General features: G+C 33.1%; 3 protein-coding genes across 4 annotated transcripts; 2 read left to right on the forward strand and 1 right to left on the reverse strand.

The window, feature by feature from the left end:
* The first annotated feature begins 1940 nt into the window (after positions 1 to 1940).
* Positions 1941 to 3119, forward strand: LOC130994505 (FCS-Like Zinc finger 5-like). Its single transcript, XM_057919550.1, has 2 exons — positions 1941 to 2516; positions 2877 to 3119. The coding sequence occupies exons 1-2, from the start codon at positions 2236 to 2238 to the stop codon at positions 3010 to 3012; spliced, it is 417 nt and encodes a 138-aa protein (XP_057775533.1). The 5' UTR covers positions 1941 to 2235; the 3' UTR covers positions 3013 to 3119.
* Positions 3120 to 3505: 386 nt separating this feature from the next.
* On the forward strand, positions 3506 to 5935 carry LOC131010115 (protein ALP1-like). The gene is made up of 2 exons (XM_057937528.1): positions 3506 to 3509; positions 5457 to 5935. The coding sequence occupies exons 1-2, from the start codon at positions 3506 to 3508 to the stop codon at positions 5933 to 5935; spliced, it is 483 nt and encodes a 160-aa protein (XP_057793511.1).
* A 16416-nt stretch (positions 5936 to 22351) lies between these two features.
* Positions 22352 to 26169, reverse strand: LOC130994083 (uncharacterized methyltransferase At1g78140, chloroplastic-like). Of its 2 annotated transcripts, none has more exons than XM_057919123.1 (8): positions 25681 to 26169; positions 25195 to 25298; positions 24903 to 25043; positions 24119 to 24203; positions 23613 to 23806; positions 23399 to 23510; positions 22909 to 23016; positions 22352 to 22806 (listed from the first exon to the last, which is right to left on the reverse strand). In XM_057919123.1, the coding sequence occupies exons 1-8, from the start codon at positions 25885 to 25887 to the stop codon at positions 22666 to 22668; spliced, it is 1092 nt and encodes a 363-aa protein (XP_057775106.1). In that variant the 5' UTR covers positions 25888 to 26169; the 3' UTR covers positions 22352 to 22665. The 2 variants fall into 2 exon arrangements, with proteins under 2 accessions (XP_057775106.1, XP_057775101.1); XM_057919118.1 differs by having other exon boundaries at positions 23595 to 23806; positions 25681 to 26138.
* Between the last annotated feature and the right edge of the window lie 403 nt (positions 26170 to 26572).

Consider the following 26572-nt stretch of genomic DNA (forward strand, 5'->3'; position numbering starts at 1 on the left):
TCGTAAAATAAACAAACCAAACTTGAGCTTAGTAGTATTCGGCTCGTTAGCTCGTGAACATGTTCGTCAAGTGATTCAGCTTGAAAAATATAAATTATTAGTAGACATAACTTATATTTATCCACTAAAATTAATAATAATTGTATTAAATCTCTAATTAATTTTATTTGTTATAAGAAAATAATTAATATATTTATTATTTTAAATAAAATAATTTATTTTTAAAATAAAATAATCAATATTTTGAATATAAATATAAATTTAGAAAGTTCGTATAGGCTCGATTAGGCTCGCGAGCCGCTCGTGAGCCTCAAAGTATTCGGTAAGTAAAGTTCGGGATTCGATTCGATACTTAACAAACCAAACTTGAGCACACCACTATTCGGTTCGGCTCGGTTCGATTACACCCCTAGGTATACTGAGATATATATATAGGAGTGCTGGTAACTATGTAATTAATTTGTCATAATATTGGAAAATACCATATTATTTTGTGTTAATATGGTAAGAATATATAGCAGAGATACATAAACAAATCAAAAAGATCTTGCTAGATTAAAAATCAAGAAGTCTGTTTCTTAATATGCACGGCTATTCATTTGTTTACAAAAATACATATATGTCTCACAAAAAAAAATACATATATATGTGATTAATATGTGTCACATATATCCACGAGTATTTTCATACATATTTTTACAAAAATACGTACAATTAGTTAAGGATATGTGGTTGGGGAATTATGGGTTTGTTTAGGAATGGACTTATGTAGGTCAGCCCAAAGCGATTTAGGTTGAGCCAGGATTGGGCCAGTGGGCTTTTAATTAAATTTTTTTATAACAAATACTGAAAAAGAAAAACGCTAAATATATTAAAGTACGCAGCACTTACTTTTAATTAATCGTTACCAATTAATGATTCATCTTGAATCAGTAAAAAAAAAAATTTGAAGTACTCCAAAAATAAGTATGACTGTATGAATGTGGAGCTTTCGAATAAAAAAAGAAGCCTAGCAAATATAAAGGGATACAAATTTCGATATAAAAAGTTCACGTGGCACACCTCAGATAGAAATACACATATGGCACCATAGAATTGTAGCCACGTGGAATCCAGTGTACCTAGTGGATTTTTCGATACCAAAGTTTGAATCTCGTGATATCATTGCAAAAATATTATTATGTATTTGTCAAAAAAAATAAAAAATGTGATACTATTTAAGAAAGGGTCAAACATTTGTGACAATATATGTTATCTTTTTTAAATATCTATATGATATGGATTATTTAAATGGAACATTAATTGTAAATCATGTTGACGATTATAGTTCATTTAAGGATTAATATATTTTAGTAATATTTAACCACCAATCACATTAATCAATCCATGTGTTTAGTAGTAATAATTAATCATCATTATTCACATATCATTATTTTTTCGTCTCTACTCACAACTGATCCACCAATGTTCTCACAACTTCTTCCATTATTCAGATGGTCTATCAACATCATTTATACATAAAAAAAATTGTAATCGGTGTATAAAATACAAAACAATATTGCATGTATAATGTATTATTGATATATATTTAATAAATGAAATTCTTTAGTAAATTTAGATTTTGTCTATATATATAATACTCCCTCCGTCCACTAATTGTTGGCCTACTTTCCTTTTTGGTCCGTCCACCAAAAAATGTCCTACCCATTTATAGTAAGCCTTTATAATTTTTTAATTGGTGGGTCCCAATAACCAATACACTTTTTCTCCACTCAACATAAACAATATACTTTGTGGGTCCCTTTCTCCACTCAACTAATAAACAATATATTTTGTGAGTCCCTTTCTCCACTCACTACATTTTTTCTTAAAATTCGTGTTTTGCCTCCTAGGCCAACAATTAGTGGAGGGAGGGAGTAATAGCAAAAGATTCCAAATTCTGATCCATCTCAAAAATAGGAATAAAATAAAACGAATGCTGACGAGGCCTCCCCCAACAATAATGCAACCTTTCTCAAAATTCTCAATACAGAAACCAAATCAACGGCCCAGATCTCCTCCCCCGTTTCTGGCTCTCCGTTTATCTTCCCAATCTTCCCCAGCTCTTCACACTCCTCTCTCTCTCCCTCTCTCTCAAATAGCCTCGATTCTATGTGCATAGAAACATAAATCAAGGTAGAGAGAAGTGGAAATTGAGTTCATTTGCATCTGTGAGAGGAAGTTTCTAGAGCAGACATGATGTTGGGAAAGAGAGCTCGCCCGCCGATGAAGAGGACTACGAGCATGACGGAGTTCACCTTGGATCTCAACGGCGGCGCTGTCTATCAGCCGTCGGATCCTCAAAATCCTTTCAACGGCGGTATAGATCAGCAGTACTTGGCCTCCGCCGCCGCCGCCGCAGCTCCGAGATCGCAGCGCCGCAACTCGGCTGACTTCGTTCAAACGGCTAGTTTTTTGAGGGTTTGCTCCTTCTGCAAACGCCGTCTCGTTCCTGGCCGTGATATCTTCATGTACAGGTACCGTTTATATCACTTTAATCAATCATTTTTTAATACGTGAGAATTCTAGGGTATTTAATTTACTCCGCCGTCTCTCCACTTTTACGAGATTATGTTATAGTTTATCATGAAATAAATTTATTACTAATTAATTTTCGAATTATAGTGCTGTATTTGACGGAATATGTAAAAACTACTAATCTGAATCGAATATATCAAAATATAAGCTGTCACAAAATTATTGATCATCTTCAAAGATATTTTTCAGATTTTTCACAAAGAAACTTTCTCTTATCTTCAGCTGCATGTTGCGAATCTCTACATATTTTTTTCATTTTTTCTTCTACTAATATTTGTTTTAATGCTTATTCTTTTCAGAGGTGATAGTGCTTTCTGCAGTCTAGAATGCAGACAACAGCAAATTTCTCAAGACGAGAGAAAGGATAAGTGTTCGTTAACGGCGTCGAAGCAGGAAGCCTCGAGTGCCGCCGGCGAGACGGTGCCGGCGGTGTAGATTAGCTAAAACTACCAGTTTTATATAATCTAATATGAGATGTATATATTTCAGATAATATAAATGATATATATATCCATATTGGATATATAAATATTGCATGTAAATTGGGGCTATGCTGGTATTTTCACCTCTCAAGTTGGTGGGCAAAGTTTTGGTACGGTGTAATTTCATGTCGAGCTTTTTCTTGCTTCAATTATTTAAAATCTATTTTTGAAAAAAAAATCCACATCTTGTATGTATGGCTCATATCAAGTTGGATACAAAATTAATTATGAACGTGTACAATAACCATATCAGAAATAAAAATATTACTCCCTCCGTCCACTAATTCATGACCTAAGTAGCAAAACACGGGTTTTAAGAAAAAGTGTATTTTTATTAGTTGAGTGGAGAAAGGGACCCACAATTAATGTATTGTTTATTAGTTGAGTGGAGAAAAAGTGTATTGTTTTGGGACCCACCAATTAAATATAATAAAAACTTATTAAAAATGGGTAGGTCTTGAGTTGGTGGACGTCCCAAAAAGGAAAGAAGGCCTTGAATTAGTGGACGGAGGGAGTAATTTCATTGCAGAATTTAGAAGACAATTATAAATATGAATAGCATGGTATATGGAAAAATTAATAGGTTCCAAGAAATTGGTCACTAATACAAAATTAGTGTGGGCCCACATGCAATCATTTTTCAACAAATAATAGACGTATGAATAGTTGTATTGATAGCAACTTAAAGTTGTTTTTACCATTGAGAGCCAAAGAATGCGCAAGTCGAATATCATTGGAATGTGACGTAACTTTGCTAATAAAATATAGCCAATGAACAATTTCAAATTATAAAACCACGCTATTTAAAAAGTGATGTTGTAATCTGAATATTGAATCTAGGATAGTGATTTAATATTGACAATTATATAAAATCATTAATTATAATCCCTTTCAAAGGGAGGTATAAGTATAACCACCACAATTTGAGATTTTGAGTTCAACTTTAGATATGGACTATGATGTTGTACAATCAGTGGCAGAACTAATTATTGAAATATGTACAGTCAGTGGCACATTTAAGAAGTGAGGGAGAAAGTGCTGAACTGATTATTGAAATATGGAACCTTTTCATGGTTCATAACTTCATAGTATAATTTATTTTTGGGCTCAGCAATTTTAATAAACTTAAAATTAGCACTAAATAACGGTTCATAACTTCATAGTATAATTTATTTTTGGGCTCAGGAATTTTAATAAACTTAAAATTAGCACTAAATAACGGGCTATAATAAATAATTATTATCTTTCCATTAATTCAATAACATCTAATTAAGCATTTAAGCAGACGGTGTTGTATTGTTTATTGTTGAGGTCTTACGCGCAGAACGTTTCTCGTCTACATGCGATGATGTTTTCCCACCGTTTGGGCGGTGGTGAGGTCCCGCCTGCGTGCGATTTGCATAATTGATTATATTCGTATACCTTTGTAATTTCAAAAAAAAAAAAAACACACCAGAAAATCACCTCTAAGCATTTGAAAAGAAAAAAGAAAAAAAGTTCAATCTTCAACAAAAATAAAGTAAAATTCATTAGTGATAGTTCACAATCTTATTTCAATTAGAGGATTTGACTCAAATTCAACACAAAAAAATTAACTAAATTTTCCTACTAATTAACTTCAATTATCACGATAATGTATTTTTTTTTTCTCATCTTATTTCTTGAAAAAGTTAGAAAATAAAATGGGAGCCCCCTCAGATCCGCCTCTATTACAATAACAACAGATGATCTAGCATGAGATTTTAAAAGGAGATTTTAAAATTGGTATGAACTCGATCGCGATCGCAACAAATACTTAGGCATTTGTTCATATTTACTAATATTTCCAATAGCAAAGTTTATGTCAAGGTCAACTAAATGACGTTACTTTTTCGTATTCGTTTTGCTCTAAAAGTTTGGAATCATATATCGTTCTCTCTCTAAAATTTACTAGAGAGAGAGAGAGGGAGGAGCTGAGTGTGAGATTTGGGCCCCACGAAAATGAATTTTGGTTGGGGGACCTCTTATGCCCAATTTGGCTTTGAGTAGGATGTAGGGTGCACCTAATGCAACACCACATATATAATTTTTCGATTCCAGCCTTTATTTTTTATTTTCTTGTATTTTTATTTTATTTTTTCTTGCCAAAAGGTATCCTACTTTTTTTGGTATGCCACATACGATAACAAAATATTCTCGCAATATTATAATGGCATATTTATAATAAATGTTATTATCGTATAATAATAAAAACACAAACTTTTCCGTCATTACACGTGGAATATATATTCTTATGCAATATTAAGCAAATTCAAACCATACAAATTGTTATCAAACTATACTGCACAACTTATTTTGTGAAACGAATAATATTGGGGAGCCTAGATTGCATGTACTAGTTTTGGAAGAATTGTTCAGTGGCTTGGCATGACGCTTACACTCTAGGAGATCAGGGCGAGCCAACGATTATATTAGAGGTTGTTGCTTCACAAGAGTTGTGGATATGGCACGCCTTTTTCGGAATCGCCGGGTCAAATAATGACACCAACGTTCTCAACCAGTCCACGTTATTCAATGACGTCCTATCGGGCAATGAAGCAGCGGTGCATTTCCTCGCCAACAATTCCTACCACACCAGAGGCTACTACTTAACTGATGGCATCTATCCGGATTGGCCGGTATTCGTCAAAAGCTTCGCATTTCCGAGCGACGAGAAGAAGCGAAGGTTCAAAGTGATGCAAGAAGCTGCAAGGAAGGATGTGGAACGAGCTTTTGGCGTTCTTCAAGCTCGTTGGGGTATAATTAGAGGCTCGTCTCGTCTATGGAAGCAGAAGCATATGAACAGCATCATGTTTACGTGCATCCTATTGCACAACATGATAATTGAGGATGAATGAGAGATTGCAGTAACTTGGGATGGCGACGCTGGTGAGGGATCAAGCAGCGTTCCTCAAACACAGTTCAATACCGGAGCACCACTGGAATTTGCTGCCTTTCTGGCCCGAAACACAAACTTGAAGGACAGTCGACTGCACGCTCGCCTCCGTGATGATTTAGTCGAGCATATATGGGCACGCTTTGGTCCCGTAGAGCCATAGCTCGTAAATTTAATTTTATCGAAATTAATGTAATTTTCCATTATTGTTCATTTTTTTTTATTATTTAATGTAATGTTTGATTTTTAATTTAATGAAATTTGAGTTGTTAAAAGTAAAGTTAATTTTAATTAAAAACATCAATAAAATTAAATGGGAAATGAAAATACAAATTAGAGAACCAATGGATGGGCTCTCCCATTGTGGAGAATTGGCTCTTAAATGTGGTCCCTTAAATGGTGGGGACCACATTTAAGAGCCCACATTGGCTCTCCATTGTGGATGCTCTTATATGGCAAAAGTTTATTTTTTTCACTTTTTCACCTACCACACTTAACACACAAAATACTAACTCCTTAAGCCGAAAAGAAATTGCTCAAGTTTTGCGGGACGAAAAGAGTACAAGATATCTAATGTATATAGCCATGCATATCATTAATTAACTGTGCAGTTTATATTTTGAAATTAATTATCAATTATAACTCAGAGATAAACGAAGTAGTGAGTATAAAATCACAGGTTCATATTATATTTGAAAATTATTTATGAAACATTTTGAGACATCATAATGTAGTGTACGTCCGATCTCCTTTAATTTGTTTGTGAAGGCAAGAAAGTAAATGCAGGCACAGTCACTAACTATGCAGAAAATAAAATACCCAAATTGTGGACGAGATTTGTTAGGGTTGGACTTCTATGTTGGATTTTGCATGGATGCTTCCTCCAAAAATTTCATCTTTTACTTTATTCCTCATTCAATTTGATTCTCCCTTCCATTGTTTACATGTATAATCTCTCTCTCTCTCTCCAATTACTCCCTCCGTCCCAACTTTTTGTATCCACTTTTAATAGTAAATACTACTAAAAGTGGATACAAAAAGCTATTTACTATTAAAAGTGGATACAAAAAGCTGGGACGGAGGGAGTATAAGCTAACGTCCTCACTTTGCATTTTCGTTTAAAAACTTATGAATTTTGGGAAAAAAATTGACTTATGTCCCATCTTACAGAATCCACCAACGGATTAATGAGCCAGCTTACCAGAATTTACTTTATTCATGATGATTTAGAAAGAAAAAATAAATAAATAAATAAATAAAAATCAGGCCTAGGCCTAGGCCTTAATTAGAATCTACCCAAGAATTGGGTGAGATGACTTGTCATTTTGTCGGATTATGTAAGATAGAACATAAATCAAATTATTTTTCAAATTGAGGGGTTTTGAAGTTAAAACTTAAGTTGAATATATATATATATATATATATATATAGGGACGCGCTCCAGTGAGACCCCCTATTTTTCGTGTAACATGAGTACAATGAATAAGACATATAATACTAATGAACAAAACGTATATCTAATGAACAAGATGTATATACTGATGAAAAATAAAATTTAAAAAATTCGTGATGAATAAGACATATATACTGATGAACATGGCCGTATATACTGATGAACAATGCAGTATATACTGATGAATAACAAAATTTAAAATATTCTGCTCCCTCCAGGATTCGAACCCTGCGAAAAAAAATCACCCTCCAGATACAATATCAGCCATAGGATTGATAAAATAAACGTATCAGATCGTGCCCTAGATCTCACTAAAATTAGGGGGTCTCATTGGAGCGGCCCCCTATATATGTATAGCTAAAATAAGAAAATTTAAACAAAGAATGCTAAATATTTAGAGAATAAAGAATTCGTGAAACAAAAACGAAAAAATATATAAATTTGATGAACAAATCAATGTACCGCATGAACAGCAATTTGCCCCAGGTTCAAATCCTGCTGGTGGCGAGTTTTTCTCTTTTTTTACCAAATACGTCTGTTCGTTAGTTATATTGATCTGTTCGTAAAATGTATAGATTTGTTCAAAATGAAATATATAATAATTCTCTGTTTAACTTGACCATATATATATATATATATATATATATATATATATATATATATATATATATTAAAAAAAAATGAAAGTTGGCAACACAAATCAGTAAATCTATGCAGCCACATTGTGGCCACCCACACACTAATATAATAAGGATAATCTTGATTTATTTAATTTATTTTTTAAAATAAAAATAGGATTTAGTTATTTTATTATATTCTCTATATTGTACTTATTTTTTTAATTTTTTTTGCATTTTTTATTTTTAATTTATTTTTTAATAAAAATAAAAAAGTTACCAAAAAATTGCAAAAAAATTACTATAATGTAGAGAATATGATAAAATGACTAAATCTTATTTTTATTTTAAAAAATATGTTAAATAAATTAAATTATTTTCTATATAAGTAAATTGTGGGCAGCCACAATGTGGCTGTTTAGCATTACTCAACACAAATTATGTTTAACTTTATTTACAATCCACTCCTAAAACTAACTATCATTAGACAAAAAAATCGAGTTTCGTTAGCTATTGACATTGTGGATCTAGTATTTTTTTTATAGGAGAAATAAATAACTAATTAAAAAGATCACATGACGATAGAGTTTAATTTAAAACTTTTTAACTTCAAATATTAATCACGGTATCATATACTACACACAGGACGAGTATTTATTACGTAATTTGATTTTGAGGATATAATTTGAGAACGTAGGGACTACAACTGTTATGCTATAAGATGAGCTACTACCTTTATAAAAATATTTAGACTCATTTTGATTTACAATAAAATTGTCTAATAATGACATCATGAAATGTGTCATAAAATTTACTAAGCTACATTTTTTGTGTAACGAAATTAGCTACATTCACACATGCATTTGTATATTTTTATCACATATAAAAATATAAGTAATCTTTGTTACTTACACAAATTGATACATCCTCAAATATCACTATATTTTATCATTAATACTTTTATTTTTGTGACACGCGCATAATAACTACTCTTCATAAGATATCACAATTTTGTTTTAAATATATCTTTGTTTTAATACATATGTTGATAACATAATTGTACTGTCAATTAAAATATAAAAATGACAAGGAATTTAACAAAGGATCTAAAAAACTGTACTATTGAGTAAATATAAGTAAGTTGTTCACTTTCGATGTTCTTTAATTAGATTAGAAAGGAAGCATCATGTAGCATTATTATTGACGAATTAATAAAGCATCTTTAATTTTTAATTGGACCTTGGGAAATGAATATGTTCTTTTTCTTTTTTAATTCCTCAAATTGCACCCTGCAGTGGATTGGGAAACAACATGGAATATTAATTAGTTAGAAAAAGAGGTAGCTGTGCTTTTTTGATTTCACAATTCACATCAATCCAGAATAACTTTCAATAAAAGTTGCTTTCTTCTCAATTTTATACATTACTTTAGCTTCGGTAAATCAAATTGGATCAATGTGACACGATTCTAGAGACATTTTATCAAACGGGTCGAAGATGTAATGTCTCTAGTGGGTTAGGCACTTCGATTCTCCAATTTTTTCCCAATTAGATAATTGAGTTTAATTATATATAATTAGTGTATTTTAATTATTATAGTGGTAATTTATTATGCATTGATAAAATAGTTATACAGGAAAAGAGTGATAAAATTTCTTAAAATGTTTTTGAAAAAGAGCTCACGAATTCCCATGCATATAGAAAATTTTCAGAAAAAGAAAATAAGGTTTTAATATATTATGTACTTATAAATGTGAAACGTACGCTGATGAGGCCTTGCTCTAGTGACAAATTTGAGGCATCCAAAGACTCTTCTTTTTAAGAGGTCTTGGTTCAATCCCGTCAACGTGTAGTGAATTGATCATATTCAGATATCTCATGTAATTTCAAAAATAAAATAAATGTGAAACGTCCAAAAAAAAGTATAGCATAGTATTTAATTTACTATTGAATTAAATTAATCATGCTCTTATCCTCTTTTTGGTGGTACAAAAAAGAACAAAGGAATAATTTATTTTTGAAATACTCGTGTAAGTATGATTTATGGTGTTAAAAATAATTTATTTCCTTCATATTTAAATTAATTTTAGAATATTAAAATTTAAGGGACTTTTATATATACTCTTTTGTCCCATTAATCTCGATCTATTTTTATTTTTTAATTGTCTCAATAAATTTGGTATGAGAATCACTTTGTATTAAATTAAATACGTGGATTAGACACGTTTATATTATAATCTTACTCTTCTGTATAATTTCGTTGAAAAAAAAGTTTCAAATTTAATAAAATGAAGAGGATATAATTTAACTGAAAACTCTCTTAATACTTTCATGGAAAAAATTTCCCATCTTAAAAAACGAAATAAGTTTTACCTTTATTTTACTAAGTCATTATTATACGGCAACTTACTATATAAATGTCTATCTCGTGACTCGATGCAACTATTTAAGATAAAGTTATTTTATAGTATATTTAAGATGGATGCAAGTTGATTTTGAGGCAACGTACATGATGATCGATGAAAGCTAAGCTATATGATAGGAGTAGTTTTGAAATAATAATATTAAATTAAGTAATTAAAGATCCACTTGTGCTAGTGGGCATGTGCTTTCCAATTATAATCACTTGTGCATCTTAGTCCACCGAAATTATGATTAATTATTGGTTGGCGTTTTATTAAAAATATCATGGTGTGCCTTGTCAATGACGCCTAAGATTCCTAATTTTTGAGAAACCCAACCATGTCATAACATTTATAAATTCGCCTATAATTTTATTGGTCACGCTTTTATACAGAAATAGATATAAATACTTCCTCCTTAGGCTTGTTTTCCTTTTTTTAATGTCCCATTTATATAGGCTTGTTTCCATAAAAAGTAGTAATATTTTTTTACTCATTTACTATTATATCCCTATTTAATTCTTTAATTTACTCCCACTTTAATACATCATTAAATAATAAATATGGGTATACTAGGAAACTTACTTATATATTTTCATTTCCAATGATTTTTTTTAATCTTTGTGAAAATTCCAATCAGCCTAAGCCTATGGGACGGAGGGAGTAAATCCTTCACTAATTAGTTATAGTAGTATTTGATTTGTATGTCTCTTGATCCGTAACAAATTTACATTGGATAGTTGTGGTTATTATTTTGTTTTTTTAGAATTATAAGAGGTATTTATTATATAATTAAATAAGCAATTCACACGAAAATGATACCTTTACACTACATGGTGAAACGAGAAACCAACACCTAAACTAGAAAGCAGTAAACGACACCAGATTTACGTGGTTCGGTCGAGAAGACCTACGTCCACGGGGTTTTGGGGGTTTTCCACTATAATTGAGAGAGTATTTTACAGTTTACAAGTTGTAGGCTAAGAAAAATGAGTATCCTTCCTTAATCTATGCATTAAGGCCCTATTTATAAGCATGAACATAAACTTAAGGCCCTTGGGCCCATTAGACCCCTAAAGCCCATTAGCCCAATGAATCAAGCTCAAGCCCCGTTATTCTAATCTACATCTTGAAATTGAGCCATCAGAGCTGGAAAGCGGAGCCGAGCTGAGCCAAGCCGGGAGTCAGGACAATCCTGTATCAAATATCAGAAATAACCACAATAACAATAATAATAATAATAATCATAACTAGAAATATTCCCGTTATGCTTAGCACAGCGCTGGTGCATATTTCAGTCCTCATCACTACACAAAGGTGGAAACTAGGGATGAACCAAAATATCGAAAAATCGGTATACCGCACCTATCGTATCGAAAAAATATCGAAAATACCGAATTTTTGGTATACCGTAAATTTCGGTACAGTATGGTATCGTACCGAAACTTTTCGGTACGATAATTGTATCAATTTCCTCATACCGCGATATACCGATACTGCGGTATATGTCGGTTATTTTGGTTTATACCGGTATTTCGGTGTATAACGTTGTACCGATATATATATATATATATATATATATATATATATATATATATATCGAATATCGAATATCGATATACTGTATCGATTGAAATATATATATATATATATATATATATAATTAATTAATGATAAATTATAAATTTATTTTCATAATTATATTTGTTTGATGTAATTTCGATATGTACAGATATACGGTTTACCGTAAAATTTTGGTAATTTAGACATAAAACGATATACCAATAATTTCGGTATACCGAACTTTGGTACGGTATACCGCACTATTGGTACGACATCGGCATGAAAAATTTCATACCAATTTTTTTGGTATACCGATCTTCAATATGCCGAAGAGTTTGGTACGATAACGGTATGAAAAATCTCATACCGCAATTTACGGTATGATATATAGTATGGTATACGGTATGACGAAAAAATTTCGGCATACTGTACCAATCTACCCCTAAAAAAACTATCCGCACGTAGACGAGATTACTGCCCACACAAAAGTTATTCTCAAACTTCTAGATGTGACCTATTTTCTCATTTTTAGTATTCTTAATTCGTGAGAAAAAAATTCATGAAATATGTATATGGTTTGGATCTCCTAAATATCATTGCAAGTGTAGATTTGCAAAATCATTCTTCTTCATCTATACAATTAATAAAAAAAAAATTATAGTACGTAATAGTCTTTATATGTTACAATGATATATCTTTTCATAAGAATCCATAGACCATACAAAAATTAATAGTCAAAATTAATTCATAATTCATTAATTGCAAAAAGTTCTTATACGATCCATTGTGAAGTTAAAATTAAAAAATATTGTGAGAATTGTGAAAATTATTACATTGAACCTATAAAATAATTGTTCACAATCATACATATTTAAACCACCAAGCTTATTAATTACTCCTTCCGTCCCCAAAATAAGTTCCTCTTTGGAGACGGCACGGGTTTTGAGGAAAAATGGTAAAGTGTATTGATAGTGAATAAAAATATATTATAATTAGTATTGGGAGTGGTGAAAAAGTGAAAAGTAAGAATAAATAAAGTATTATTAATGGTGAGGTAGTTGTCGAAAAATGGAAAGAAAGAAAGAAAGATGAACTTATTTGGGGGACGTCCCAAAAAGGAAAAAGAGAAACTTATTTTAGGGACGAAGGTAGTAATTCTTTTTGGAGAGATGATGATCCTCTTTGAAGGAATCTATTAAATTAGAGGATCTCATAATCTTGTTTCCTCGCTTAATAACACATAGACTAGTTTAACTGTATTTATAGTTAACTAGTTAAGGCACGCCAAATATTGTTTCAATTTAATACTAATATAAATGTACAATAGACGCGATAATAATTAATTGGATGGATTTAATTAACCAGATTGGGCCAAACTCGATAACTGCCCCACTGAAAAAGGAAAAATATATGGGTGATTCTATTCATAACCTTCATTTTGCTCCTCGTAACCTTTTATATAAAATTAATAAAAATTAATTATAAATTTACAGTAAAACCCTATGCGGCTATAGGCTATACCTCATAGCCTCCTAATCAAAAACTTGCAGAATGCAGATGCAATAGATGAATTTCGAGTTTCATTTTTAGTGCAAATTTCTGGTGATTCGTCAATGAAGGTTTTATTTAAACATATTTCATTGGAGTTTCAAGTGTGAATTCGACAATCAGGAGATGATTAAGTGTATCTCAGAAAATTTATAATAGTGGTCAAACAAAAACTTGAATATACACTGTATTTTGTTGTCCGCTAGATGAGAGTTTCTTGCACACAAAGGCCTCAATATAAATCAGTTTACCAGTTGGAATGCGTTCCTCCACAGGGTAAGCTCTCGTGCGGAGTCAGAAACAGCCACCCAACATGATTGCGTCAATCTCCTCTTGAGAAACAGGAGTTATTTTAGGCTGATCAGAAGCCTTCTCTCCCGACGCTGCGGATGGCACCCTTGAGAAGAATTTTGTAACAAGATCATCATTCTTGATATCATTTTGATGCATGAGATTCTCTTCATCGCTTGCCCTGCCCCCATCTCTCTCTCTCTCTCTCTCTCTCTCTCTCTCGGGTGAAGGTTCTATTTATATATAATGATTTCCACAAAATGATGAATCAGCGGCATCAGCTATTGGGATTCACCAGAAATCCTCTTATGCTTCCTGGATAAGAAAATACGCATTGCTCACTCAAATTCTTTCCAAAAATTCTTCGCAGAAAAATTGAATACCTAAATTAACAAGAATCAAACCCACACAAATTAATTGATAAAACTGAATTAAAAAAATAAAAATAAAAGCAATAATACCCAGTTCACAGAACCATCAATTACATCAAGAATTTACATAAAAATAGTTTCGAAAAAAGATAAAAAAGAAAGCAAGGGACTATCAAATTCGATTGATTGAATTTAGGAATCTGAATGAGTCCACTTAATTTCTTGTGGTGTGGTTCTAGAGAGAACTACATTATTTGTGAGAACGAGAGAACCATCAAATCTAATGCATTCACTGTAAAAATTAATGCATTCGCTGTTAAAATTAATGCACTCAAAAAAATAAAAAAAATTGCTCCCTTCAGGATTCGAACCCAGGATCTGCATTCAACCAACAAGATGATGTATCCACCGTAGATCTTGATGATCGAATGGCTGAAAATGGTTCTCCGTTCTTTTTTTATTTATGGTTCTTTCCTGAACCTCTCCCTATATATATATATATATATATATAGAGAGAGAGAGAGAGAGAGAGAGAGAAGGGTTCAAATAAAAACCATTCTTATCGTAAGAACGTAGAACCAATCTTATCCATTTATGTTGGTATATTTAATGGTTGATGCCGCCGCTAATTAGCGACGGCAGCTGCCGTCGGTAATGTTCCGGCAATTCTCCGCCGATCAACGGCGGTAAATTTCGGCTGTTGTGCCACCGTTAATTGTCGGCGGCGGCCGATCGCCGTCGATAATGTCGTTACCGATGAGCCCATTAGCGGCGGCACGTTGCTGACGGCGCCGCCGTCGGTAACATATTTTACCGACGGTCGTTCTTTATTACCGACGGCATTCTGCCGTCGGTAATCCTTGGATTTTTTGTTGTGATCATAATTAATTTATTTTTATAAAATGAATGTTGTTTATAAAATAATGAAAAATAAATTAAAATTAATTATTTTTTTGAGAAGTTTATAAACTCTTAGAATTTATTTTTATAATTTTAAACTTTTTAAGGGCTTATTTTACAAACAGTACTACTTATAACCTCAGCCAGCCAAACGCCTTAATTCTAAGTCAAATTCACCACTTGACGTGCAATTTGAGTTGCGTGCAATTTGACTTCAAATAAACTCCTCATTTGATGTTAGAGTCTAGATGTTCATGCCTTGTTAAAAACCTCTCCGTAAAAACCCTATGGGAAAAATTCGGTAGAGGAAAAAAGTACAAGACGTATATTTACTCATATATTACACTAGTTGCCTCGTTAAAAACCTTAACTAAGAAAACCTTGTAGGAAAAAACTTAGTAAAAGAAAAAGAGTACAACCATTTGGCCTTCAGGGCCATTGACCTTCAAAGTCTAATTTTCGAAACTATTTAAAAGATCTTGCTCCCCCTCAAGATAACAATCTTGAATGTGTTCAATATAGTTTTCGAAATTAAATAAATTATCAACATCATCCACCAATTTTGAATTTCTATTTCTTTCATAACATAGACCAATTGTAATTTGCTTTGAATATAACCAATAACATGGTTAATCTCATTTAAAATTCTCCTTCTTAGAGAAACATTAAATCTTGCTAGCAAGTCAACTTCGAATTGTATATCATGTATGATAAAAGTAGTGCTTCAATAACACACAAGTAAGGAACTTCGGGTCCTAAATAACTTCGTTATTTTCTTTTGGTCTAGGTGTGTCTTTATCAACTTCAAGTGATAGAATAATCATTTGATAGCTAAAAGGATGTGTTATTATTCAAAATCTTCTTTGGGTAGGTCGACTAATACATATAAAATATAGTCGATTGGTTTGAAATACTCCAATGGGGTGATTCTCAATCTTCAGGTCAAGACAATACTTAATTTTAACTAAGTCTTTCTATTGAAACTTCACCGCCAGACATTAGTTCACTTTCTCATAATTTTTGAGTATTCATAAATGTTCTTTCTTCGGGAAGAACTTCCTTAGTTGGTTATGGACTTTCACATATATATTTATGTTTAATGGCCTATATAATAATACAACCATAACGTCCATAAATTTGTTATTTATATCAATGAGTACTGCCATAAAATGTTATATAAATAACGAAACATAATGCCATTCATAACATGAGAATATATTTGGGAATCTCAATCCCTTGAGCTACTAACCTCGCTTAATTATTTTCATTTAGCGAGTTCGACTCTGCCTCATTGGTTACTTCTATATTTTTAAGTGCTTCTGGCACACTAATATAATTTATTTTGGATCCAAATAATCTTCAAGTCGAACTAGCAATTTATTGAGGCAAAAGTTGTTGTCGACAACTATAATTTTTTTCTATTATACGATTCTCACGTATTCACAAATTTCATGGCAACTTTAGTAAAACCAAACTTTAACCATTTCCCATAATATTTGGTCTAGTTGTTTCGTAATCCCAATATTACGATAATTTAGTGCACGTGCAAAATGTATTGGGATTATCGTCTTCAGGACGATCCTCTTCATGAGGTTTCAGAATGATTTGAGTTCTTTATTTGATTTTGTAATCCGCGGATATTTTATCTTGGGCACCAATGAGTCGTTTACGCTTCTGGCGTCAATAAGCATTGAATCAAATTCGTCCATCTAGGACTTCGATTATTTGTGGTGCAATATAACATGTATATAAAATTTCACTCCTTTGGCAGTCTATAATAATTTATTGAACTTTTGGTTCAATAATGCGTGAATCTAACATACTTAATCCAACAAGAAATTTACGGCATTGTATAATTCATCATTCACATATATCTCCCTCTAATGCCGAAAAATATTTTAAGTTGGATAATCAAAGTATCAATATATGAATTGGTCCTCAATTATTGGCTCTATATATGTATTTTTCACAAAGTATACATATAATTTTCATAGATCTATGGGTGCATTTAAAGTGTTAATAGGCAAAAATGCCCTTTTCTTATAAACACTTGTAAAAATGCCCTTTTTCACTTATGAAAAAGGGCATTTTTACAAGTGTTTATAAGAAAAGGGCATTTTTGCAAATGCCTCGCATTTAAATGGTGATAAAAGAATTTAGTGGATCGGAAATCCTCGTCAGGAGGTATTTTAATCACGCACTAATTGTAATGTACACAACCCAAATACTCAAGTCTTGAGTTATTTTTAAATCATTTCGATGTATGAATTTGAAATTCATCTTGACATGATTATGTGATAAAAATAATAGATCATGTATAATTATTCAATTCTCATAGGAAAATCAATGAAGCTCTTCCGGAGCCCACACAAAAATTTTATCAATTTTTTTAATTGTATAACTCATATTCTCAATAATAGTTCAAAAAACAATTGAATTGAGAAGATCAATTGCTCTTCAAGAGCTTGTAATATTTAAATTATGTGTATATGTTGTTTTTCATCAAGAAGAAACATATATCACCTAAAATATAAATTGTTCTTCAAGAACATGTAATATTCTTCAGGAATATTAATTGTGCTACTTCGGGAGCATCAATATTAATTCAATATAAAGTAAAGCAATTTAATAATAAATTAAATACTAAATAATAAGGAAATATCAAAATAAAGCTTAAAATACACATTCAATCTCAATATTTTAATATTCTTCAGGAATATTACCTTTATCTTATGTGTTCATCGGGAACACATTATATTTGATATTTAATATGAAGAGATATTGTTGTGTTTTCATCAAGAACTTCAACGATTTATTTTTAATAATCTTCAAGATTATTAAGAATCATAAATTCATTCCACAATGATGAATTAATAAAATAAAACAATCCTTCGGATATTGTATTAATCAATCAATTTAAATGTGCTCATCGGACACATTATATTTAAAATGAAAGAATGTCGTTGTATTTTATCAAAACAAATTCAACGATTTATCTTTCAATAATCTTCCGGATTATTAAAGATTGTATATTCATGTTTATTCGGGAAACCATATATATAACATATTAAAGATCATAAAAATTACCAATATGATCCCGTTAAAATAAACGAATTATTTAATCATTACGAAAAAAAAACTATTAAAATTTAATGTTGATAACAATGGAAACGATCATATACATAATAGGTAACAAAGAGGTCTAATTTCATGTCTCTACTCAAATTGTAGCATACGAATATTAAATAGTACTCCCTCCGTCCCGGTAATCTTGTCCCCTTTCTTTTGGGCACGGAGATTAAGGAGTGTTGAGTTAGTGTAGTAAATTGTAAGGTCCCACTTATTTTAGAAAAAGTAAGTATCAACTAATTATCTTTGTGTTTATCTTCTTTATTCTTCACCTCCTCCGGGCAACAGTAGGCGGCAGAGCCACACCTGCGCCACCTCCCTCCCCGGCGTCGGCACAGCCACCGGCCTCATCGCCGCCTCTCTCCATCCGGAGCAGTGAACAGAATCAAGCAAAAGAACAAGAATAAAAATCAAATCTTTAGCCCAAGAACAATTTCTTCAACAAATTTTTTCATCATCTTCATTAACCTCTTCATTAACCTCTGTGTGGCGAAGGCAGGAGGACGAAGGCGGGAGGACGAAGGCGGAATCGAAGGGGTGGCGTTTGGATTTGGGGATTTAGGGCTCGGAGGTGGAGAGAGAGGTGGAGACGGAGAAGGGAAGCTTGGGCGGCGCCTCTGTGTGGCGAAGGCGGGAGGATGAAGGCGAAGAGGTGAGAGGGCGTTCCGCGCATCAGAAACGCGTCGATTCCGACAGCTCAGTTCGATTTCGCCGAGAATGTGACGAAGCTCCGCTTCTTCTCCAACTGCAGCGATTCGATGTTTAGGGTTGGGGATGGCGCGGACGAGGCGAGGGGGAAGGAGGGAGGCGGCGACGGCGGCGGAACAGAGGAGGAGAGGGAGGCAGAGGCGGCGGCGGCGAGCCCTAATTCATGGGGGAACGGATTTACAGAGGGGGAAGGGGGGAGGCGGAGGCGGAGGCGGCGGCGGCGGCGGAACAAAGGGGGAAGAGGGAGGCGGCGCCGGTGGAACAGAGGGGAAGTGAGCGGCGGCGCCGGTGGAGATGATGGAGCGAAGAGGGAGAATGAGGGAGATGGTATAGAGAGAGAGAGAGAGAGGCAGAGGCGAGTGATGTATTTGGAGGGGTAAGTTTAATTAGAATCATGTTTAAGTTAGAGTTAATTAGCCTTAAAATTTACCCAAAAAGGAAATGGAACAAGATTATTGGGACAACCCAAAAAGGAAAGTGGGACAAGATTATTGGGACGGAGGGAGTATTTTATATGTCATTGTTATCAAAATAATAACAAAAAAAAATTTAGACAATGAATGAATCGAAAAGTAACACTTTAATATATAAACGCTGGGCAGTTCTTATATATAAGCAATCAAACATATTGACTGAATATATGCATTCAATTTATAAATGACGATAATATATATGTTAAAAGCAATTATTTGTTGCTTTAAATTTCAAACCAAAATCAATAAATTTATGCAGATTGACGTTTCCCAGATTTCATGTAATGTGATTTTAGGATTCACAAAAATTGAAATTAATCAAACAACAATTTATAAATCATATCATAGATTTAAATTTATTCAATTTCGAAGTAACAATTTGAATTTCACATCTATAGTCGAACATGAATTACCTTGTCGGAAAGCCACGATTCTTTCCTAGGGCACACCTCCAATCTAAATCAATTCGATTCTTTCCTAGGGCACACCTCCAATCTCCAATCTAAATCAATTAGACACTCATGGCTAGAGGCTCGTGCTGATAACGTGTTATAAGTAGAGAGAAGATGAGAAGAAGAGAGAATAGCGTAGAGAGTGTAAGGAAAATAAATATGCAGGAGCGTCCTATTATGAGGACTAAATGCCTCTATTTATAGAGAATACAAAGCTAGGGTTAGGGTTTAGGTTAAGTCATTTAATAGGGAAATATATATTTTATATATATTTACAACATGAAAATAGTTTTTGTTTGACGGAAAAAACTCGTGAAAATAGTTATGCACACACATCAATTACTCCTATAAATTATATATAATCTTAACTACACAAATTCACGCACGCGTATGCATAAACACACGTACGGGCGCGCGCACACACACACTCACAAAAACGCACGTGCATGTGCACATACACGATCACTATACACTAAAATAATAATTATATATGTTTCTATGTAATTTTAGTAACAATAGCTATAATTATTATTAGAAAAAGGTCATACCGATTATTATATGTATATCTCATAGCAAATAAAGTAATACCTATGAAAATGAAAATTTTAAATTATGTTTCCGACAATTATTTATTAACTTTAGTTTAGTAATAATAATATGAAGTGCATACATATGTAGGTTATGTGTGAGTATATATATATATATATATATATATATATATATATATATATATATATATAATATGCATTTATAAAATAATATTATATGATAGATTAACAAGTTGGTATTAGAGACTTGGAGTAGGGTCCATGAGGTCAGTACTTTGCAATTAATCATTAACTTTTTCATAGTATTAGTGAAAATAAAAGTTTGTCAATTGTTGATTTGTTGCTACGGCATTCAATTATTAATCAAAACTTTGGGCTCCCACTTGTTTGGACACGACCTATTCCCGACCCTTCTAGATTCGAAGAGCTCTTTTTTTATTTCTTTCCAATTATTCAATTTTAAAAGTTTATACTCCTTTCTTCTTTTGTTCTTGGTTTTGTTTTTTCATCTTCCCGCTATTTTTATTTTATTTTATTTTATTTTATTTTATTTTTCTTTCACTTTCATGATTAGATTCAATTGGGTGGGAAACAGTTTCTTTCGTTTCTTTAATGCAATTGATCATTTGCTGACTTAAAACGGCTCTCATAACTGTTGATTATTTGCTTGATTAATTCAGAGTTACTGTTAAAAAAATAGCCCAAAAACTGACTTGGCATTTTGAATTAACAAAAATTATAGAATTTAATTATAGAATTTATCTATGATGCTTAAAATCACAAGCAATTTTGGCAATTTAAAAAAAAAATACATTAGATTTTTTTTTAATCTCCATGTTAGCTCCCAAATGTCAAATTTTACATCCAATTAATATTTGAACTTCTAAGTGAAATGCTGATGTTTAGGAGCTGATGTGGTGATACAAAATTTGATGATTTTTTTATTATTTATTTAATTATCAAGTTAATTTTCGGTAGGCCACGTCACCTCTCAGTTGGCCGAAAATTTGACTCGAGATATAAACAGAGCAACATAGATACATTCAAATTATATTTATTGTGGGTGTGTGACTGAGAAGACCTATAAGCTGAAGGACTAAGTAGCAACTTCAGAGAGGGACTAAAGTGCAAAAGTAACAGATGTTATGAAATCTATTATCTAATGTGCAGCTGCATCTTTGCTCAGATCTCCTGTCCTCTATGAACGGCTATGATTGATCTTCTTTCTCATGTATATTAGCTGATGATAGGAGATTAGTTTAGGTGATTGTTTTCTCATTGTAACCGAATACAACACAAGAGAGAGAGAGGTAAAATTGAGAGGTGATTGAGATAGAAGTTTGCTGTTTCTTCTATTTCTGCTCAAGGAATTCTTGCTGTATTGTGATTGTAATCTTCTTGATTGGATAATAAAAATTCTTGTTGACCCTCCGTGGATGTAAGTCTCTTTGAGACTGAACCACGTAATTGCTCGAGTCTTTATTTTTCAGTTCAAGTTCTTGGTGTTGATTGCTTGATTTTGCAATCTTGTTTGATTTTGTATCTTTCCTTGTGTTGCTGATTTGTTATTTCTGGAGCTGATATCTTACATTTATAATTTTTGTATATTCAAGCTGAAAATTAAGCACATAGTCAAAATTTGAGCTATTTTTTAATAATAACCTATTAATTTAATATGATTTCCCTGTTTTTTTTAAAGATAATATAATTTCCCTGTTAGTACATTAACATTTTGATACCACGCCCACCATTATCGCGTAATAAGGCCTCAAGTCATTCTAATCTCTCGAAGTGTATAACTTACATTATTTTTTGGTGTTTAAATATTTGTAAAATTTTGTATAAAATGGGATGGATGATTCATGTAGTAATTTAATTGAGAATGAAATAATATATTTATGGTATATATATATAAAGAGAGTGATTCAAATGAATTCAAGTGTATATTGTATACAATAACTTCTCGAATGAAGATGCCTTGCATCATTTATCAGAAAATAAAATAACGAATTAAAAAGCTTACAACTGGAAATATAACGTTTCAAGTCAGCAAATAATATATAAATTATCTGACGATTCAACTCCATAAATAATATGCGCAGCTTACACTGACTGGCTTCTTCAACTCTAAAATCAATCGATGAATCATCGTCCGACAACGATCTTCTTCTTCTTCTTCTTCTCCTCGAAAGAATTTGATGTCGAATGTTGTATGAAATCTACAAACCTGGAGCAGATCTATACAGGTTTCGTGGCTGTAATCATCACGAAGAGCCTATTTCTCGTGCATGTGAAGTTGACAAGCCCACAAGATGCGCACAGATCTTCGAGTTCCTTCTCGGATAAAAACACATGGCTGCCCGAGATCTGCGCCACGCCCTACATAATATGTGCAGATACATAGTAATTAACACAATGTATCCCATTTCCTTGCATCTTGCTTCTCCCTCAACATCTATAAAACAATTTGCTTGGCCATACCTGACGTAGAGGTCTGCTTAGTGGGAAGTACGAGAGGAGGCCATCCATGATGTAAGTTGTAGCAACGAACATGCCTCCGGGTTTCAGCACACGACTTATTTCTGCTACCTAGTAACGGTGAAAAAGAAGTCACTAAGATGTACAAATTTGAGCATCACAAGCAAATCTCATATTACACCGCCTCATTTAAGTTGTCCCTTAGATGTATCAACTAAAAGTTGCAAACATTAGTCAAAATTCAACCTTTGTGGATATTTTGGTAAAATTTAATATAGAGTAGTTACAGAGTGGGATTAACGGGCATTTCCCCATCTATATCAGCACATAAAATTACACAGGAAAAAAAAAAGCCAGATGCAAGAAGGGGTGAGGTTTAAGCTTTTAGCAATCTCTTTGCTGAACCTCTGCTCTGTTTCGACAATGTGCAAGTCAACAATAATGATGAAAACTTGGACTACGGAACTAATATATAAAGTTCAAGTATGCTCACTGCTGCAGATGGTGAAGGCCAGCAGTGCAAAGCAGCACCAGCATGAACAGCATCCATACTACCCGATGCAAATGGAAGCCTCGAGATATCAGCTCTAACGAGAATCAGTTTCCTGTAGAAGGAAGATACTTAGAGAGAATTGCAATTATATTGTCACATTGTATACATAGGAAATTGCCAAAGGAATGAAAAATACTTTTCGTGAAAAACGTACTCTTCGGGGAAGTTATCCTCCTGCTTAATGAAGTCATAACACTGACGTAACATAGCCTCAGAGTAGTCCAAAGCAACGACAAGGGAAAATAGCCCACTTTTGGCAAAAAGTCGTGAAAACATTCCACTTCCGCAACTTGCATCAACAATATTCCCCCCTAAGACTGGTTGGAGGTAATCCTTTATTAATTCAAACTGCATCCAGTGCCATCAGGTAATAAGCTCACGATACAATCAGGGTGGATATACTTTAAATCAGTAGTAAAACAAAAACTATATGTATTATGAATTCCGGTCACCCAGTAAGTTCAATAGCAGTAATGCAATAGGTAACTACGTACATAAAGGGCCAAGAAAATCTACTTAAATGACAGTTAGTTTATGGCAAATCTTACTTTTAGGATTTTAAAGGTCAAATTCTTGATACAGCAAAATACAATCACTAGCATGGATATGACGAGGCAACAGACTGACAACAAATCCAACAAAATATCTAGCAATTGTTACCTCCTGTTCCGGGCCAGGAAAACCTCCCCAAACTGAAAAACTTTGCCGCCAACCTCGTTCATAAAGGAATGATACTAAAGGAAACCTATATCAACAAACACCTAAATCAAGTTAGCAGGCACAAGAATATTTGTTTTGAGAATTTCACATTTATATGCGTGTGACTTGATGTATATTGCAGCACTCTGAGAAAAGAGGTCCTTAACAGGTAATATTTTCAAACGACAAGTATAAAAAGAGATTAATTCGTGAGCGAACCTTTTTTTCCAATATATCAACTAGATACTATCAAACTATAATTGTGAAGACACCACATTACTCTCACCTAAAGTCAACCCAGTTTTTATCATTAGACACAGATAAGAGCCAAAATAAAGAAGGCATTTATCACTTCAAGTAAGCTTTTTTTTTTTTTTTTTGATCGGGCAAAGTCATGTTAGATGTTAGTCCATCCACTCCAAGAACCACCTTATCTCTCCATTCACCAAAATCCACCTTATATCTCCAATCTCCAATTCGCTCCCAAGAGGGATCGGACCCGGGTCACTTCACTTAAGTGAGGACCCGGTGGCCAGTGGGCTAAGCCCCCTGCTTCAAGTAAGCTGGAATTATTTCTTCGACTCTCACAAGGAATGACTGGGGCTAAACAGCAATAAGCCCATTAGTTACTGGATTATTTTGCTAATAGATTGGTACTTTGTTAGCTCTGAATGTTTTTCAATTGGCAAAACAGTAGAGGCAGCACAACAACACCGTGCCAATATGATTGTTACAAACATTCTACCTGAAAAGCTCAGTAGAGGCAACCACAGGTTCACCATACACCCTGTTACCACCAGTAACTGTCAGATCAAGATGAGAATCCTTGCCGGTGTAGGACTTCCTGCAGCAGCCGCACACCAGAGTTGAACGAGCTACAGCTTCCCTGCAAAATACACCTACCCGAAATGAATACTTATTTATGTAAATAAGGATGTAAACGACCTTAATGGAGTGAAATCAATCATCATCATCATCATCATTTTAAATACTATAATAAATGGCCAATGCAGAAGATACTCAAATAAATCACTCACAAAGATAGATCGGCTCCTCCATTCCAAGAAACCCTCTCATAGCAAATGGGACAAGCTAGAATTTCTTTGCGAATCTTCAAACTGGATTCATCAATTACAGGGTCCTAATACAACAGCCGCAGCCAAGTTATCGGAAGCAGAAGCAAGTTATTCTATATTATACCCTTTTCAAATTTTGTTTTCTCAAGAAAACCAAGTAATAATGCAGATTTCAGCTCAATTTTCACATCCTCTTAGAGTGTATGGGAATGCAGCATTTGAAACCTTTATACAAACTGGCTTCCTAAATAAGCAAATTTTCGAAATTCCAAATGATTAAGTCAGCGATATAATCATCAATCAGGTGTCGCAAAACAAAAACAAATCACTCGACCTAATCGCCTTTTTGTTTTCAAATAAAACAGCAACAGTTTTGTTCTCTTCAGAAGACCCGTAATTCCAATTGCAAACACACACACACATAGAGAGAGAGAGAGGGAGATGTACGGGCTTGGTTTCAACAGCTGTAGCCGAAGAAGCTCGCACTTTATAGGTGAAAAGCCGGGCGCGAATTCTCGCGGGAATGAAAGGAGACGACTTGACGACATGAAAACAGCAACGCACCGGGTTGAAATTGATTGGACTCGGCAGCAATGAAGCTGATGCTGACAGTATATCGACGCCCGCTGCCTCTCTCGCCATCAATTTCTCCATAACTCCCGAGAAATTTTCAGCTCCCAATAACCGGCAGTTACAATTCTGCTAGTACTAGTATACATAACTGACATATATAGTAGCATACTCGTAACAAATTAAAAATGCACATCAATTGCGCCCAAAATATTGCGACTGACGTGTTTCAATGGTCGCCCAAAATTTTGATAATTAAGTGATTGGAACAGTGGTGTTTGTGTGCGCGTGTCTTTTTGTCGTTTGTTTCGTTAGGTATTCTGCAGATATTACGGAAGGCACAAAAACGTTGGATTAAACAAAAATAAATAAAAATCAAAAGTAATTAAATTTAAACCTCAGAAACCCCAATCCTCCTAACTTTTCGATATTGTATTTGTATTTGTACGTACAGATTGACAATAATACATTTCATTTTTTGTCCTTTCTAAAAAAGAAGTATACACGAACTAACTTATCCCATACAAAAAATCTAGATTTCAGCTTAGTTGATAGAACGTCAATATATTCCAATTTATGTTCATTTACATCTACTAAATCAGATTGATGATTTATCACAAAATTATATGATTGCAATATCGGGTATCTTATTTCATCTATAAGATGTTAGCATCAACAGAAACACAATAAAGCGGACGAAGTGACATCAAACGTTGTGACATTCATCATTACAACCATTTTTCAAAGATAAATTTTTAGAATAGTATGA

The sequence above is a fragment of the Salvia miltiorrhiza genome, chromosome 1, assembly GCF_028751815.1.
Source record: "Salvia miltiorrhiza cultivar Shanhuang (shh) chromosome 1, IMPLAD_Smil_shh, whole genome shotgun sequence".
Classification (NCBI taxonomy): Eukaryota; Viridiplantae; Streptophyta; class Magnoliopsida; order Lamiales; family Lamiaceae; genus Salvia; species Salvia miltiorrhiza.